This window comes from Mus musculus, chromosome 15 (genome assembly GCF_000001635.26).
Source record: "Mus musculus strain C57BL/6J chromosome 15, GRCm38.p6 C57BL/6J".
Taxonomy (NCBI): Eukaryota; Metazoa; Chordata; class Mammalia; order Rodentia; family Muridae; genus Mus; species Mus musculus.
Window position 1 is genome coordinate 101,187,838 of NC_000081.6, and position 16,341 is coordinate 101,204,178.

Consider the following 16,341-nt stretch of genomic DNA (forward strand, 5'->3'; position numbering starts at 1 on the left):
GAAGTTAAGGCCAGTCTGGGTGGTGGAAGACCCTATCTCAGAGACAGAGAGGGGCAAAAAAAAAAGGTAAAACTGAATTGTATACAAATCAGACCTTCAGATCTGAGTTTATAGACCTGCAGAGGTGTGCATGCTCAGAGGACACCACTAGGAGTCAGCAAAGCCCAGAATGCGGGAAACTCCAGGATAAACCACCTGGCTTCCTTAGCAGGTGACTTCCTGAAAGTAGTACCATGGGTCTGACAGGTTTAAGAGCTTTTGGCCAAATGCAGTGAAACCGGCTTTTGGTTCAGATTTAAACAAGCCAGCTCTTGGGCATCTTTCACGATAACAGCGCTGACAGGCACTGGGAGGGTTAGGGGCATGGTCAGTTAATTTGAGGAAGTGAGAAAGCCAAGCAGTTTACGATGTAACTTGTAGAGGATTCTCAGAGCTAGCCTGGGACCAGCTGCCCCTGCCCTACACTTAGAATCCAGGTACAGAGCGCAGATGCTGGGCCAGTCCATTCACACCCCAGAGTATCTGGACCACCATGGGTTTTCCTCTGTCTTGAAGGACTTCAGCACTGTAGTGATAAATGGCCATTAGATTTATTTTGTGTTGGGGGAGGAGTGCCACAAGCAAGTGTTTAGATCAGAGGACAGCTTTCTGGAGTCCGTTCTCTCCTGAGATGCGATGTTCCAGAGACCAAACTTGGGCCATCAGGCGTGGCAGCAGTCATACCTGCTGAGCCTTCTCAGCAGCCCTGTGAGAAAACCCTCTTTTTGAGTAAATATTTCCTTGAGTCTACTCATATTCTGTTCTGGAGACACAGGTGAATGAAGCACTGTCTGGCTTTGGGTTGTTTGTTTGTTTTTAAATAGTACTTAAGCCAGAACACTGATAGTGACCCAGTCCCTCTGTTTGTGAAGAGATGCCAGAGATCTGACTGTAGCACTGGGAGCCACAGTGAAGGCTAAGCCACCAAGGAGAGGTGACTGGGGGGTTTCTGTAAGCCTCGGCAACCTAATGGTTTGGTGGTTTCTAAGAAGGTAAGAATGTCTGAATAAAGGGCACTAGGAGACAGAACACGAACTGTCAAAGACCAACGTCTGCACTGGTAGCTGTCTGGAAACCTGACTTTAGAGGCTGAAGAGGGAAGATCCAGGTTCCAGGCGAACTTGTAAGTTCTGTCTTACAACAACAAGAGGGAACTTTCGCTGTATATGCAGACCTGCCTCTTAAAAATAGGATGGGGAGCTACATTGGTGTGCATGGCACAGCTGTCTGCTCAGAAGGCAGAAGGATTAGACTAGAGGAAGCTGCAGGAATACTCAGTGAGGTCTTTTGGTGAGAGCATTAAGAATGGATATGACCTGCTGGAGGTAGAATTATGGGGGTTTAACTGGGAAGGTGTCTCCAGTGGTTCTGACAGTTAGGAGTCCTGGGCAGTGTCACAGGGACACTGCAGAACACTATGGGTTCTCTAGGACAACTGGGTTTGTAAGGTTGCTTACCGTTTGTGAGCCCCATACCTTCTCTAAGGCCTTGTTCCACTATGTCTGCCTCAGCTCTGAGCTGTGTGGAGACCACATAACAGAGAATGCAGATCACAGAAGAGTGGACTCTTGCTAATGTTATCAGTTGAGCATCACAGCATCTGAGAAAGCCAGCTTCATGTCTTTGTGTTATCCCTAGTGAACTTACTTAAATGGCTTAGTAGTGAAACTCTTACCTAGCTCGCCTGAGGCCCTGGATTCTGAAAATATCAGCCTGTCAGAAAAGCACACCCATCAGATACAACCCTGAGAGGTGCCCGTAACAAACACCAAAAAGCTGTAGGGAGGTTGGGCGAGGGCCAGGGAAGAAGTGGTGGGCCCTGATGCTGTAGGCTGCTGTTGCTCACACGGTGTATAGTGGGGTTAGAAACTGCAGCGTGGGGGCTGCACAAACCCCCGCATGCACTGTCCTGATAGACTGTCCAGTGTCCCTAAGGAGTAATGAATAAACTAAGGACCATGGTCGCTCTAGCTTTCAGAGCTAGAGAACTGGTTGTGTTCATAACCAATTCTTGGACAGAACAGGCTGCTGTGTAGCGTGCTCCTAACTTTCTGAGGTTTTGGGTATCCCCTGCGATATCTTGTGGCACTGTGAGTCTAAGGCTCTGTAGTGGTTCCTGAGACTTCCCAGCTGAGCGCAGCCTGAGCCTCTGTGTCCTCCTGACACAGGAGACTGTGTGTACAGCACACAGAAGCCAGAGTCAGCTCATCCTGGGACTTGGCTTTTCTCAAAACAACCTTTTTCTGAATCAGATTTGCATTCACATCCTACCACAAACCACCTTCTAGTCAGACAGACTTTGACCCATGCTGTAGTCCTGTCGAGGTGGTTTTGTCTCAAGTTCAGTTCTGACTAATTAGACTCATCAATAACAGAGTCTGTGCTGTGGAGAGAGGGCTCGTGTTCTGACACCCCCCCCCATTTGATTGGCCATTTGATTTATTTTTATATATTTCAAAATGCCGGGGACCGAGCCCAGGGCCTTGCATGTGTGAGACAGGCCTCTCATCTGCTGACTTGTTCACACAGTGAGTTGGTGCCTCTGTGGTAGTCACTGCTCGTGCTTGCTGATAGAGTAGGGAGTGTTTTAGGTGACTGTGTTGTTGTACACACGTGCAGGTGACCCTGTGGCAGTACACATGTGTGCAGGTGACCCTGTGGCAGTACACATGTGTGCAGGTGACCCAGTGGCAGTACACGTGTGTGAGGTGGCCCTGTGGCAGTACACATGTGTGCAGGTGACCCAGTGGCAGTACACGTGTGTGAGGTGGCCCTGTGGCTGTGCACATGTGTGCAGACTTTTGACCTGATGAGTCATGATGAAACATGACAAGAGGCTGTTGTCATTAGCCCGGATTTAGCTTTTCAGAAAGAATTAAATTTAGGATATGAATTTATAGTAAGTTCAGCATATGCTTATAATTTTATTATTGCTTCTTCTGTTTCAGTGAAGAGTATTAGCAGATGAGTGGTGAGTGCACGTGTCTTTAAAGGACACAGCAGACTGACTGAGACAAGTGCTCTGGACCTAGACCAGAGGGAAGAGAGCTTGTAGCTAGCGAGAACGTGATGTCATCTTCTTCACTTCCTTTTTCCGGTTGATCAGGAGGAAAATGAAGTGCAGAGATAGTCAATGACTTCCTGAAGCCACACAGTCCCACAACCATGCAGCGAGCTAGCAATTTCCTCTGAGACTGTGGCTCACCTCTTCCTAGTCATTGTTAAGAAATATTTTCCTTGTTGGGGTTGTTTTCTTTCAATTTTTACATTAAAAGGGAGGTTCATATGTAAAGTATATTACTATATATAATGTTTATATGTTGTGTGAGCCTTATTAACAGTCCTTCACAGCTTCAGCCCAAAAGAGACTGTCACAGTTAGGGTAACTGTGTGCTCCAGGTCATGTGGCTAGTATTGGAACTAGCACTTGAGGTTCAGGTCTCTGTGACCTGTTGCTCTGTGATGCCCACTGTCCCTCCTGCTATGGTAGATTCAGATCCTTCCAGGGTGCGGGTATGGCGATGGTTATCTTCACAGTGTGTCTGCTTGGGCTTGCCGCTCATCTGTAAAAAGCAAAGGTGAACACAGTGAGAGTGGGGTGAGCCTTGCTCAGGGTAGCCACAGCACTTGGCAGGCGCTTGGCTAACTTCCCTCTTGTCTCTGTAAGATAAACGGTGTTTGCTGGTTGGATAGTGGAGACCTAGATAGGCTCAGGGACTTGCCTGCCTGCTTGGCCCGCTCCTTATTGCAGGCCCACATGGCCCACTTCCCAGCTGATCCTGGGCCCTTCAGCATAGATTTCACCACTTCTGTTCTTTCCTGCCTTACACCAGGCCTGCTTAAGTACTTCCCAAAAATAATGAGCCATGTGTGGGCGTGGTCATTCTCCAGAATGAATCACTGTGAGCGAGGCCAGCATCACCGAAGGGGGAACAGCTATCGGGAACCAGAGACTCCCGTCTCCTCTGCCCCACTAATTGATGGACTCTGAGGTGACTGCTTTTGAAAAGGCCGTGTGTCTCACTCGGCTCAGAATAGTCATCTCTTGAAGTTGTTAATTTTCCCTTTCTTGCTTCCCAAAATAGACCCAATGCTGTTGTCTTTGCTGGACGTCACAACACGGTGCTGAGAGGTGCTCCCTGTGGGGAACCCCTAAGGGACACAAAGGGACTTGTCAAAGGCGCCTTCTTGGATTAGCAGGACTCCAAAGGAAGAAAAGGGGGTCTTGCCAAGTTTTCTGAGGCTTGAATAAATTTTAAGTTCTTAAGAGGAGTAAGACAGAGCCTGGCTTAGTAGCCCAGGCCTGTGATCCCAGCACTGTGGAGGCTAGGGGGTGGAGAGTTCAAGGCCAGCTGGTTACTTAGTGAAAACTGTCTCAAATACAGTAACCAATAGGAAAACAAACAAAAACAGACCGAGCGAGAAATTTCACCCACAAGTTTGGGAGGAAGATCTGAGGCTTTTTTAGTCGTGGAGCTAGAAGAGTAGAGTGAGTTCCAGGGGAGCTTCCTGTGGAAATTGCTTTCATGACCGATCTGCTCGCAGTCCCTACTTCACACTCTCTGTCTGTGAGAGATGGTACAGCCCAAGCTGCTCCCGGGCAGCTGTGTGCTTGGGAATTCATCTCAAGAAGATAGAGATCTCCTCACACACTGTAAAGAATACAGCAGGCCCTGCCTGTATGGAAAAGCTTCCGTCTACCTGCCTGCCTCACAGTGCTGCCTCATACCCTGTGTCCTTGTGTCCCTGTGTCCTTGAGTGGGAACAGCAGAGGGGTTGCCTCATTGATAGACACTCTGAGGTAGCTTGGGTTGTCTGGGGTATGCAGAGTGAGCGATGACTTCCAGAGTAGAAGAAGAGATGAGGATAGGCTTTTCTAGCCTGGGCTTCTGTTTGGATTGGGCCCAAGCCTTTCTGTTTTAGCGGCTTAGTGTGCAGGTCTTCCCACGGCGGGTGTGCCATGGAGGCCTTGCCCCTTTCCCTCTGTCTCCTGGTGGGCGAGCAAGCACTTCATTCAGCACTCAGCTTCAGTGCCAGCTTCAGTATTGTAGCCAGAGCTACATTCCTGCCCATCCCGGGAGGTCAGGGCTAGGTTAGGCTTGGGGGAGACAGTAGAGGAGCACCAACTGTCTGCGCTATTCTTGTTAGTCAGATAAATAAAGGATTGCAGCTTTGAGAGGCGCCAGGTTCATCTGCAGTGATTTCCTGTTGGGGGCACACACTTCAGTGTGATCCATACCCAGCAAAGTCATCAACCCCAGTGAGGACTGTGTATTCAGCGTGGATGAAAAGTGCTTGCGTGTGGTTGTGTGCGTGTGTGTGTGTGTGTGTGTGTGTGTGTGTGTGTGTAGCACACAGTGGGTGTGCGTATGCATGCCAGGTGCTGCTCAGGGGCCTTTCAGGCCCTGCTGGCTTAAGTTTATTAAACACTTTTATGTGCATGAGTTCACGTTGTCCTCACAGTGACTTTGTGAAGCAGGCATTCAGATTCTCTATGGAGAGCACCCTCTTTGACCCTCCCTCGTGATGAGAGGTGCCACACATGGCCTAGAGGGAGTGGGTGATAGGGAGACGCAGGGGGAGCTTGTCAGGGGAAGTGTGCCTGGCAGACTTTGGAAGGATTTAGGCAAGAAAAGGAATTTCAGTGGAAGGACATATGAGGCCAGGCCTCCCTCATCCTGGAACTGGGTGCCTGGTGTCCAAAAAGAGATGGGAGGAGGCTGGTTTCAGGGGTACTGCATAGTTCTGTATGGGATGTAGGGAATGCCTGCTCTCCCAATGGAAGACTCCGTCCACCCAGCAGGACCCATTTGGATGGAGTAGATAGTTCATTTGTCCTTTATTGGCATAGACTAGAGCAGTTAGGAACACAGGGCCTATAGAGCTTGTCTGTGAGCTGAATAAGGTGCAGTAGTGCCAGCCAAGGCTGCCTTTCTGTCCCCGGCTCTATAAAAGCTGCTTATTGGGGGCATGTGAAGCATGCCTCTGACTCCGGAAAAGGACCTGGTGGGAGATCTCACATCACTGTTGATATCTGCCCTTCCCTGTCCTATAGCTCTGCTGTGTGCGTGCACCAGCTGCCTACAGACCAACTACACCTGTGAGACAGATGGGGCTTGCATGGTCTCCATCTTTAACCTGGATGGCGTGGAGCACCATGTACGTACCTGCATCCCCAAGGTGGAGCTGGTTCCTGCTGGAAAGCCCTTCTACTGCCTGAGTTCAGAGGATCTGCGCAACACACACTGCTGCTATATTGACTTCTGCAACAAGATTGACCTCAGGGTCCCCAGCGGTGAGTGAGTTCTTGTGCTGTTGCCTCACCGTGGAGGAAGGGCATCTTGTCCTTTCGTTCTTGTCTGCTCTTCCCAGCCCTCAGCTCAGGGATAGCTGACAGTAGGTTTAGTTGCTCTCTGAGGTCATGACAGAGGATCAGCCTCCTTTCTAGGCAGGCTTGTTGCTCAGAAGGTGAGAAGAGCAGAGCTCCCAGCTACTTGTGGGGTCGAGGCCATCAGCAGCCGAGACATCTGCTCTGGGGACAGGGTAAACATCGTGAAGAAGGCTGAAATTTGAAAGGGAGGTGATTTCAGTGGAGCAGTGTCAGACACCACCTCAGACAGCCCCCCCCCCTTGCCATTTGTCAGATCTTTCTAGGGAAAGACTGAGAGATATTGGGCCAAGCTTGCTACTCTGGTGTGCTGTGAGCTTCCAGAGTGGGTTTGGTTCCACAGTTGTAGGGGTGCTTCACCGAGAGAAAGGTAGTATTAGAGAGAATCAAGGCACGGGCTAACCCAGGGAGACCAGAGGAAGTGGTCTCCCACAAGTGGAGACCCACAAGTGAGGGTCATTCATGGGTGGTCCAGTTACGGGGTGGGTTGGATCCAGCCGTGTCTTGTTTTCACTGTTTGTTCCATCCTTGCTCATCTTCCCAGGACACCTCAAGGAGCCTGCGCACCCCTCCATGTGGGGCCCTGTGGAGCTGGTCGGCATCATCGCCGGCCCCGTCTTCCTCCTCTTCCTTATCATTATCATCGTCTTCCTGGTCATCAACTATCACCAGCGTGTCTACCATAACCGCCAGAGGTTGGACATGGAGGACCCCTCTTGCGAGATGTGTCTCTCCAAAGACAAGACGCTCCAGGATCTCGTCTACGACCTCTCCACGTCAGGGTCTGGCTCAGGTACCAGGTTCTCCAGGCACTGTGTGTGTTGGCCCTCACCACTGGTTTCCAGCAGGAGGCTGTGTTTATGAGGAAGGCCGGGGCCCTGCTGTGTTGAGTCATTTGGTTTCATAATTCTCATCATCTGGAATCTGACATGTAATAAGATACGATGATGGCCTCACCAAAAACGCTTCATGCCCTGAGATTCCAGAGGTCAGGTGCAAAACTTTCTATTACTAAAGCCCTGCCTCGCTCCAGCTTTGGAGCTGTGTGCCTGTGAAACTTGAGCTGGTTCCACCTGAGTGCTGGTGTGCTCACTTTAAGGGCCCCTTTTGAGAAACAGGAGTGTGCCGGATTCCTGTGAGGCGCTGACAGCTAACCATTGATCCCTGAGCAGCCACGAGGGGTGTTTGAGGACACTGAGTGAAGCTCAGACTGGGGATTTGGTGAATCATTGACTTTGCCCCACTGCCACAGGCTTCGGGGAGGGTTATCAGAAAGGCAGCTTGGGCTTCCAGCGTAGCTTGGTCTCCACTTCCTGTTCTGCAAGGCTTTCTTACATGAGCATTGGGGTGAGCACAGTCTGACAGGACACCACAGCTCAGGGTGGAGAGAACTTAGTAGGTTGCTCACATCTCAGGAAATAGCTCAGCTGACAAAACCAGAAGCATATTAAATTTCTGCGTGTGGTAGAATATGGCTGAAATCATCCATAATCCCAGCAGTAGTACTTGGAAGGCTGAGGCAGGAGAATTGTCTCAAGTTCAAGGCCAGTACAGGCTACCTAGCAAGTATCGGGCCTACCAGGACTACATTGTCAATCCTGTCTCAAAAACTTGTCTGTGATGTGTCCCAAAGACTTGCTGCTGCTGTTGCTGCTACTGTTGCTGTTGTTGCTGTTGCTGTTGCTGTTGCTGTTGCTGTTGCTGTTACTGCTGCTGCTGCTGCTGCTGCTGCTGCTGCTGCTGCTGCTGCTGTTGTTGCTGTTACTGTTGCTGCTCTTGCTGCTGTTGCTGCTGCTGTTACTGTTGCTGTTGTTGTTGCTGTTACTGTTGTTGCTGTTGCTGCTGTTGTTGCTGTTGTTGTTGCTGCAGTTGCTGAACTGAAGATTAATGATCACTTTAGAGCTATTCTGATCTGGAACATAAAAGAAATAGTTAAAGAGGTCAGTGCTGCCATGTGAGCACAGGTGAGCACACATGTGAGCACAGGTGAGCACACATGTGAACACAGGTGAACGCACATGTGAGCACAGGTGAGCACACACGTGAGCACAGGTGAGCACACAGGTGAGCACAGGTGAGCACACAGGTGAGCACAGGTGAGCACACAGGTGAGCACAGGTGAGCACACAGGTGAGCACACATGTGAGCACACGTGAGCACAGGTGAACACACAGGTGAGCACACATGTGAGCACAGGTGAGTACACGTGAGCACACATGTGAGCACAGGTGAGCACACAGGTGAGCACACAGGTGAACACACATGTGAGCACAGGTGAGCGCACACGTGAGCACAGGTGAACACACAGGTGAGCACACATGTGAGCACAGGTGAGTACACGTGAGCACAGGTGAACACACATGTGAGCACAGGTGAACACACATGTGAACACACAGGTCTCACTGTGTGTGACTTTGTTTCCCCGCCATGGGTTAGACTGTGGTTACACAAGGAAGTTGTACCATCAGTCATGGCCAGATGCCCTCCTGGAACTCAGGGAGTCCTGTGAGCTCTGACATATCATATCCATCATTTTGGCTTTATGAAGCTCGGCAGTAGAGTGCACCAACATGAATATATTTAAAAGCTGCACATTTTTAGAAACCTAGAAAATATCCAGCATATGCTTTCCCAACAAAGGTCAGACAGTGGTTGAAAGAGCCTGAGAGAGGTGGTCTTACTGTCCTGGGAATTTCCAGATGTTTCAGACCATCTGAGCCTTGGTAGATACTTTGTTTAATGACAGTTTTCTGTGGGTAATTCAGTCCATTTTGGTACAGAGTGCACAGAGCTCCCAAGTATTGTCTTATTTGTTTAATTATGGGGGCAGGGGGTGAGCAGGTATGTGTAGCTGAGTAGGTGCCCTTAGAGGCCAGAGATGCCAGATCCACTGAAGCTGGACTTTGTGAACCATGTGATGTAGGTGCTGGGAGCTGAGCTTGGATCTTCTGGAAGAGCAGTTGGGCATGCTTGTTTGTTTGCTTGCTTACTTGCTTGCTTGCTTTTTTGACAAGATCTCACTATGTAACCTTGGCTGTCTTAGAACTTACTATGTAGATTAGATTAGCATGAAACTCATAGAAATCCACCTGCCTTTGCTTTCTGAGCATGTGATTAACAGTGTGCATCGCCATGCCCTGTCCAGTGTGTGTTCCTAACCACTGACCCATCTCTCTAGTCTAGGTATTGGGTTTTTAAATAATGTTATCTTTAAAGCATTAAGCTCATGTTATGTATGTAACTCTGGGCCTTATTAACAGATGAGTACTGAACATCCCCTAGAAACAAAGACTGGGAAGGAGCTAGCCTGCTCAGACGGGCTGGCATGGTTGTTGGAATGGTTGTACAGCGTGCACACATAGAGGAGTCTTGAAGAACAGGTTGAGGTTGTAAGTGAGGTAAGCAGCAGGGGCGTTCCAGGCCACAGGGCAGGCTTTGAATGCAGAGAGCAGAAAGCTGTGAAGGTTCAGTTTGTTTAAAAACTCATAAGGAGACTGGCATGGCGTGTCTGGAGGGGGCGGAGGCAGGCTGGCCAGGTGTCAGAGACTCTGGGGGCCACACTATCTCACAGGTCGGAGTGTGACTGAAGGTTCTTACACGGACAGACGCATGGTCATTTTCCCCTGTGGACAGTGTTGGCAGTGGTGTGGAGGATGGGTCCACTGGCCTGCCAGTGTCTTACTAGAAAGGATGGGGTGAAGCAGGGCTGGATGTGGCTGCACGGGGCCAAGAGCAGGCTGAGATGAGCCCGGAGAGCAGGCGGGCGGGCGCCTTTAGGAGGAGGGCAGAGTGGGACAGGGCAGGATGGAATTTCTGTAAAGCCCTGGCGGAGACACACGTGCATGTTAAGCACACAGTAAATCCAGCAAACCTAGGGTTACTAACAGCTGTTATTTGGTCCAGTGAGAGAATGGAAGTCAGTCATGATAGATAAGGGGATTGGATAGAAGGAGAGATAGACATCAGATGAGTCAAATGAAGCAATGATGAGCCCTACAAGGCAGTAAACTGAGTCATGAATTAGTGTGGGTAGTCCCCAGTCTACACTGGAGCTTCCTGCTCTTCCTCTGCAGAGCTACGTACCCTGTGTGCTTCCACCATAGGTCTGCTTTGTTGGCCACACAGCATCGCCCTCTAGTGGCTAGTGAGCAGGGTGGCCAGAAGGCAGTGCCCAACTCAGGAGTCTGCTACATTCTTCCTGTTACACCAGAATAAAGCAGCCATCAGTGAGTTGGTAACTCTAGTCAAAGATTTACATGTAGTCTTTCATCCGTATAGCCTGGAGGGGAAGTCCTGGCTAAGGGCAGCTAGCATGTGTTTTTCTGTGCTGACTTGTGCTTAGCCTGCTGGTAAACCACCTAGCATGGCTCCTGCCTTGCTATAGCATCCTGTGGCTATTGGGCCAGGGAGAGTGGAGAGACACCTGGTGGAGGGCCTTTCTGGGGGTGTATATTGTGTGGCAGGCCCAGAGTTTGGCAAAATTGCAGTGTCAGATTTTTCTCTATTCTTTGGCCTACAGGGTTACCCCTTTTTGTCCAGCGCACAGTGGCCCGAACCATTGTTTTACAAGAGATTATCGGCAAGGGCCGGTTCGGGGAAGTATGGCGTGGTCGCTGGAGGGGTGGTGACGTGGCTGTGAAAATCTTCTCTTCTCGTGAAGAACGGTCTTGGTTCCGTGAAGCAGAGATCTACCAGACCGTCATGCTGCGCCATGAAAACATCCTTGGCTTTATTGCTGCTGACAATAAAGGTACTGTGTCCCAAAGTCAGTGGCCACTTGTTGGCGCTAGAGAGGCCTGGCTGCTCTGCTCTGCTGCACACAGCAGGTCTGAATAAGACCATAGTTCTAAACCCACTTTAAATGTGGAGCATTTTATGCCAAGATGCTCACACGGAACCTGGGTTATTGCGTAGCTAAGAAGGCCTCCCATGCCCCACAGGCTTTTCTTCCTCTATCCCTTGATTTGCTCTCCGATCTGCACCCAGCATGGCCCCCATTGGGACTCCCGTGTGTTTGTTTTGAAAACTGCTACAATAGGAATTACGTTCTCACCTGCCTGGGCAGGTGGCAGAGACACATACACGGTCTACAACACAGCACAAGCGTTACACACACTGTCGTAGGGAAGCCACCATAAGCAGACACTGGCCTTTCAGTGTCACCTCATAGCTATGAGACTGGTTTCGGTCTGTTTTATACCTAGAGCCCCAGAGCTTCTGCTGCCGGTCCTCCCCCTCCTCTATCCCCTCTCCTTCCCCTCTCTATCCCCTCTCCTTCCCCTCTCTATCCCCTCTCCTTCCCCTCTCTATCCCCTCTCCTTTCCCTCTCTATCCCCTCTCCTCCCTCCTCTTATCTCCTCTCCTCCCCCTCTATCCCCTCTCCTCCCTCCTCTATCCCCTCTCCTCCCCCCCTCTCTCCTCTCTCCTCCCTCCTCTCTCCTCTCTCCTCCCCCCTCTATCCCCTCTCTTTTCTATCCCCTTTCCTCCCCCCCCACCTCGTTTTTTCTCCTTTGTCATAAGGCAGACTAGACATATAGGACAGCCTAGCCACAAATGTACAGTCTCTCTGTCTCAGCCTTTTATATACATGGGAGAAGCAGGGGAGGGGTAGACAGAGACAAGGTTATGCTGGACTTTTGTGCGTGCCCATGCCCGTGTGTGTGTATGTGTGTGTGTGTGTGTGTGTGTGTGTGTGTGTGTGTGTGTGTGTGTTAACACATACTATGTTGTGTGGCCTGTAATTCTAGTTCCAGGGGATATCATGCCCTCTTTTGGCATCTGCTGGTACTTGCATGAATGTACACATAGCCCTACAAAGACACACCATACACACACACCTGGCATTTGGTACCCCTGGAACACAGAAATTATGAGGGCACTGAGTTGTGTTTTAGAAGTGTCTGGCAGTTGTGACACACTTCCCTCTGCAGCACAATGACTAGAGGCTAGTGTCCACAGATGTATGGGGAATGCCAGCTGAGCGTGTTCTTCAGAGTGCTGCGGGGCTGCAGGTCCCTGGCTGCCCAACAGCTGAAGAGCCCTGGGTGTTAGTGCAGGGGAAGAAGAGACGGTCTCAGCCCTCTGAGGAGCTGCTGCTATCCCAGACGTCTTAGAGTCATTAAAAGGCTCCAACTGTCCTATGGCAGGTCATGGCCTCCTCAGAAAGGAGTTACTGGTTAGAATATGGCCCTCTTTGGGGTCAGAGCTGACAAGGTTGAGACATTTCTAGCAGCCAGCCTTTATTGATTCTGGAAGCTTGTATGAGTTGGGATCTGAGTTAGGGCCAGGAAAGGAGGGAGTCAGACCCCTTTGTTCTTGCCTTGTTACCATGATATAGCCAGTGTGAGGCCCTGGGATTAGCACCAGCCTAGAATTTGGAAGCTTTCAGCCCAGTTTCTAATCTTCCTAGCAACAGCAGCAAGCTTAGCCAGATTGATCAGTGTTGCTTTCTCCTCTCCCTGTCCTCCGTCCTGCCACCCCAAAGTGAAAGAGAGGGGTCAGCAAGCTCCCTGCCTTCCACTGCTTTCCTGAAGGGCAAGATGGCCTTTGTGGGAGTGCTCAGAGCATTCCTGGCTCTGCAACAGGGATGCACAAATGGGATCCTTCTGCTCTCATCATGGCCCTTGGCCTGAGAATGGACACCAAGTGGAAGGAGACATTTCCAGTGAGACAGGTGCTGCACTGGGTCATGATCGAGGGAGGAGTGCAGGCAAGAGCGGGCTCTCCTCCTGGGCAGCAGTGGGTGGAGCACGGAGAGCCTCCTGTCAGAGCGAGGAAGCAAGCCATCAATCGGTAACAAACTGAACCTGCACATTCCAGACTTGGCGATAAAGTGGCGCTGCTGAGCATCTTCCTCACTGACTGGGCTACTTGCTTGTCTCTCTAATAAGACCCCACAGCCAAGTGGCGCACGCCTTTAATCCCAGCACAGAGAAGGCAGAGGCAGGTGGATCTCTGAGTTCAAGGCCAGCCTGGTCTATAGAGCTACACAGAGAAACCCTGTCTCAAAAACAAACAAAAAACAAAAACAGGGCTGAAGAGATGGCTCAGTGGTTAAGAACACTGGCTTCTCTTCTAGAGGTCCTGAGTTCAGTTCCCAGCAACTCCATGGTGGCTCACAACCACCTGTAATGGGATCTGATGCCCTCTTCTGGCATATAGGTGTGCATGCAGATAGAGCATTCATACATAAAATAAATAAAACTTAAAAAACAAAATAACACAAATAATGGCAATAACACATAACACTACTACTACTAATAATAATAAAGACACCACGGCCTGAGTGACTTCCAGAGCGGTTTGCTCTGTGCTCGTGGTCCAGATGGTCACAGCCTGTGATGCTGAAACAGGGCCAGGAGCTGAGAGCTCCTATCTTGAGCTACAAGCAGAAGGATGGCTTGTGACCTCTGAAACCCCAAAGAGTGCCCCAGTGATATACTTTGTTTAGCAAGACCCTACCTCCTAGGCTTTCCAAAGAGCCACCCACTGAGGGTCAGGCAGTCAAAGGCCCAAGACAGTTGTGGAGGAGCATCTCAAGCAAACCACCACACACACCTGGGTAAGGGAGTAAGCCTGAGAGAGAGGTGCTCTCTGTCCTCCCTGGAGGCTGCCAGAGATGTGGAGGCAGGAAGTGGCACTGTGTGTAGCACATACCTTCTTCCTTATTGCATAGTGTTCCTTCTATGTGGCCCTTGTCTGTGTTCTCTGCAGATAATGGCACCTGGACCCAGCTGTGGCTTGTCTCTGACTATCACGAGCATGGCTCACTGTTTGATTATCTGAACCGCTACACAGTGACCATTGAGGGAATGATTAAGCTAGCCTTGTCTGCAGCCAGTGGTTTGGCACACCTGCATATGGAGATTGTGGGCACTCAAGGTGAGTATCGAACTCAGCCAGGGAGCAGGAAGCTTGAGACAAAAGGCCTGTCCATCCCCATGTCCTCCTCACTGAGGCAGTTGGGAACAAACGCTGGGAATGGTAGTTTCGTGTGAGGAACAGAGCCCCTAACTGGGTTGGCTTTCCTCATTGGCTGTCATTAGCCCTCCCCTAGGAAGAGCCATAGATGAAGGCTTGGCAGCTGTTAATGCATGGCACAGGTGTTTGCTAAGGAACAGCATGAAGGAATGAAACTAAGAAGCGAGACCAGCACACCAGGAGCAGGAGTGCAACAATCTCATGCCAAGGTTGGGCACTGCCTTGCACAGCTCACGGTGGCAAGATGCGGTGCCCACCTGTCCGCATCCTGGATGAGGAAACAGGCTTTGCACTTGGTTGTACTGTTGCCTCCAGATCCTGATGTGATTGTTGGTGCTTGGTTGACCTGGGCAGCAGCTCTTACCAGCATGACTGTCGGGCTAATGGCAGTTCCATGTGCTCCTTTGCCCATCCGGCTCATCTGGGCTCACCTGGACTGGTGAATGGTGGAGATGTTCTAATGTGAGTCAGTAGCCATGCCATTGAGAGGCCTTTAATTCTGGGAGTGCTTCTGTCCTCTGCACATTCCCATAAAGTACTGCTACTCTAGTTGTTCAGAGAGAAGACAAGAGATGCTCATGGGGTCACTGGCTTGAGGGATGCGGAGCCAGGGCTCAGCCCAGAATCCTCTCAGAGTCCACACATTTCCTATGCACACATCTTCCTTGAACATGCCCGGTTTGTGTCTGCCAGGGAAGCCGGGAATTGCTCATCGAGACTTGAAGTCAAAGAACATCCTGGTGAAAAAAAATGGCATGTGTGCCATTGCAGACCTGGGCCTGGCTGTCCGTCATGATGCGGTCACTGACACCATAGACATTGCTCCAAATCAGAGGGTGGGGACCAAACGGTAAGAAGTCCCTCGGCCCCAGCCCTCGCCTGCCACCTTGCCTGGATGTCCCATGCGTGGGTCATGAGTGCACACAGGAGGAAATGGATTAGCACGGAGGAGCATCTCCTTGTCCTTGATGGCCAGTGTTTTTCTGTTCCCCATACTGGGACACTTGACAGCAGTGTCCACCAAGCCCTGGTTCCATAGAAGTGTGGCCCTGGAGGCAGGCAGTGAAGAAAGAATTCAGAGTAGAAGACCTGGCTTGAGCCGGGCGTGGTGGTGCATGCCTTTAATCCCAGCACTCGGGAGGCAGAGGCAGGCGGATTTCTGAGTTCGAGGCCAGCCTGGTCTACAGAGTGAGTTTCAGGACAGCCAGGGCTACATAGAAAAGCCTTGTCTTGGAAAACCAAAATAATAATAATAACCACCACCACCATCACCGCCATCATATAAAGAAGCTAGTTGTGGCAGCACACACAACTTTAGTTTCAGTACTCAGGAGGCAGAAAATGGCGGAACTGAGTTTGAGACTAGCCTGGCCTACAGAGCAAGTTCTAGAACAGCCAAGGCTACATAGAGAAACTCTTGCTCAAAAAATGAAAAAGATTTGGAAGGAGGGTTGGGAAGGGTGGTGTCTGGGGAAATGCTGCAGTATAGAGGGAAGCTTGCAGAGTGAGCCCTCTTGAAGCAGACAGAGTGTATTCTGTTGGAGTTTACAGACTAGGTTTGCCATCCTAGAGCAGAGCTAATCTAGGCTGAAACTGGGGCACCTGGGAGGGTGTGGCCTAGGAGGGCGTGGCCTGCTCTCCACACCACTGAGAAGTGAAGGAACTATATAGCTGACATGATAGGATGGAGGAAAGTGGAGGAGAGGGTCTGTGAGCTGGACGTACGTGAACTGATTAGGCTGCTGCATTTTGTCCTTTTGACCTGAGAGTGCATCTACCCAGGCTCCAGAGTGTGGGCGGGGCATCTTACATCACATAATTACACACAATTACTGCTCAGTCACTACGTGTGATTTCAGTCACCTCTAGAGTTATTTTCACCTGTCTGAAGTCAAGTTAAGATTACAAAAGAAATTGAATGAAATTAAGCTCAT

At 50.4% G+C, this 16,341-nt stretch overlaps 1 protein-coding gene and 1 non-coding gene across 2 annotated transcripts in view; both read left to right on the top strand.

Moving 5' to 3' along the window:
• Acvr1b (activin A receptor, type 1B) overlaps positions 1 to 16,341 on the top strand; it is a 39,613-nt gene that overhangs the window by 13,766 nt on the left and 9,506 nt on the right. The window contains exons 2-6 of the mRNA NM_007395.4: positions 6,095 to 6,334; positions 6,972 to 7,220; positions 10,947 to 11,177; positions 14,141 to 14,308; positions 15,101 to 15,257. Of these exons, the coding sequence (NP_031421.1) occupies positions 6,095 to 6,334; positions 6,972 to 7,220; positions 10,947 to 11,177; positions 14,141 to 14,308; positions 15,101 to 15,257 (1,045 nt within the window). The remainder of the gene's footprint in view (positions 1 to 6,094; positions 6,335 to 6,971; positions 7,221 to 10,946; positions 11,178 to 14,140; positions 14,309 to 15,100; positions 15,258 to 16,341) is intronic.
• Mir6962 (microRNA 6962) lies at positions 6,032 to 6,094 on the top strand. The gene has a single exon (NR_105927.1). It is a non-coding gene; the product is annotated as a microRNA 6962 (primary transcript).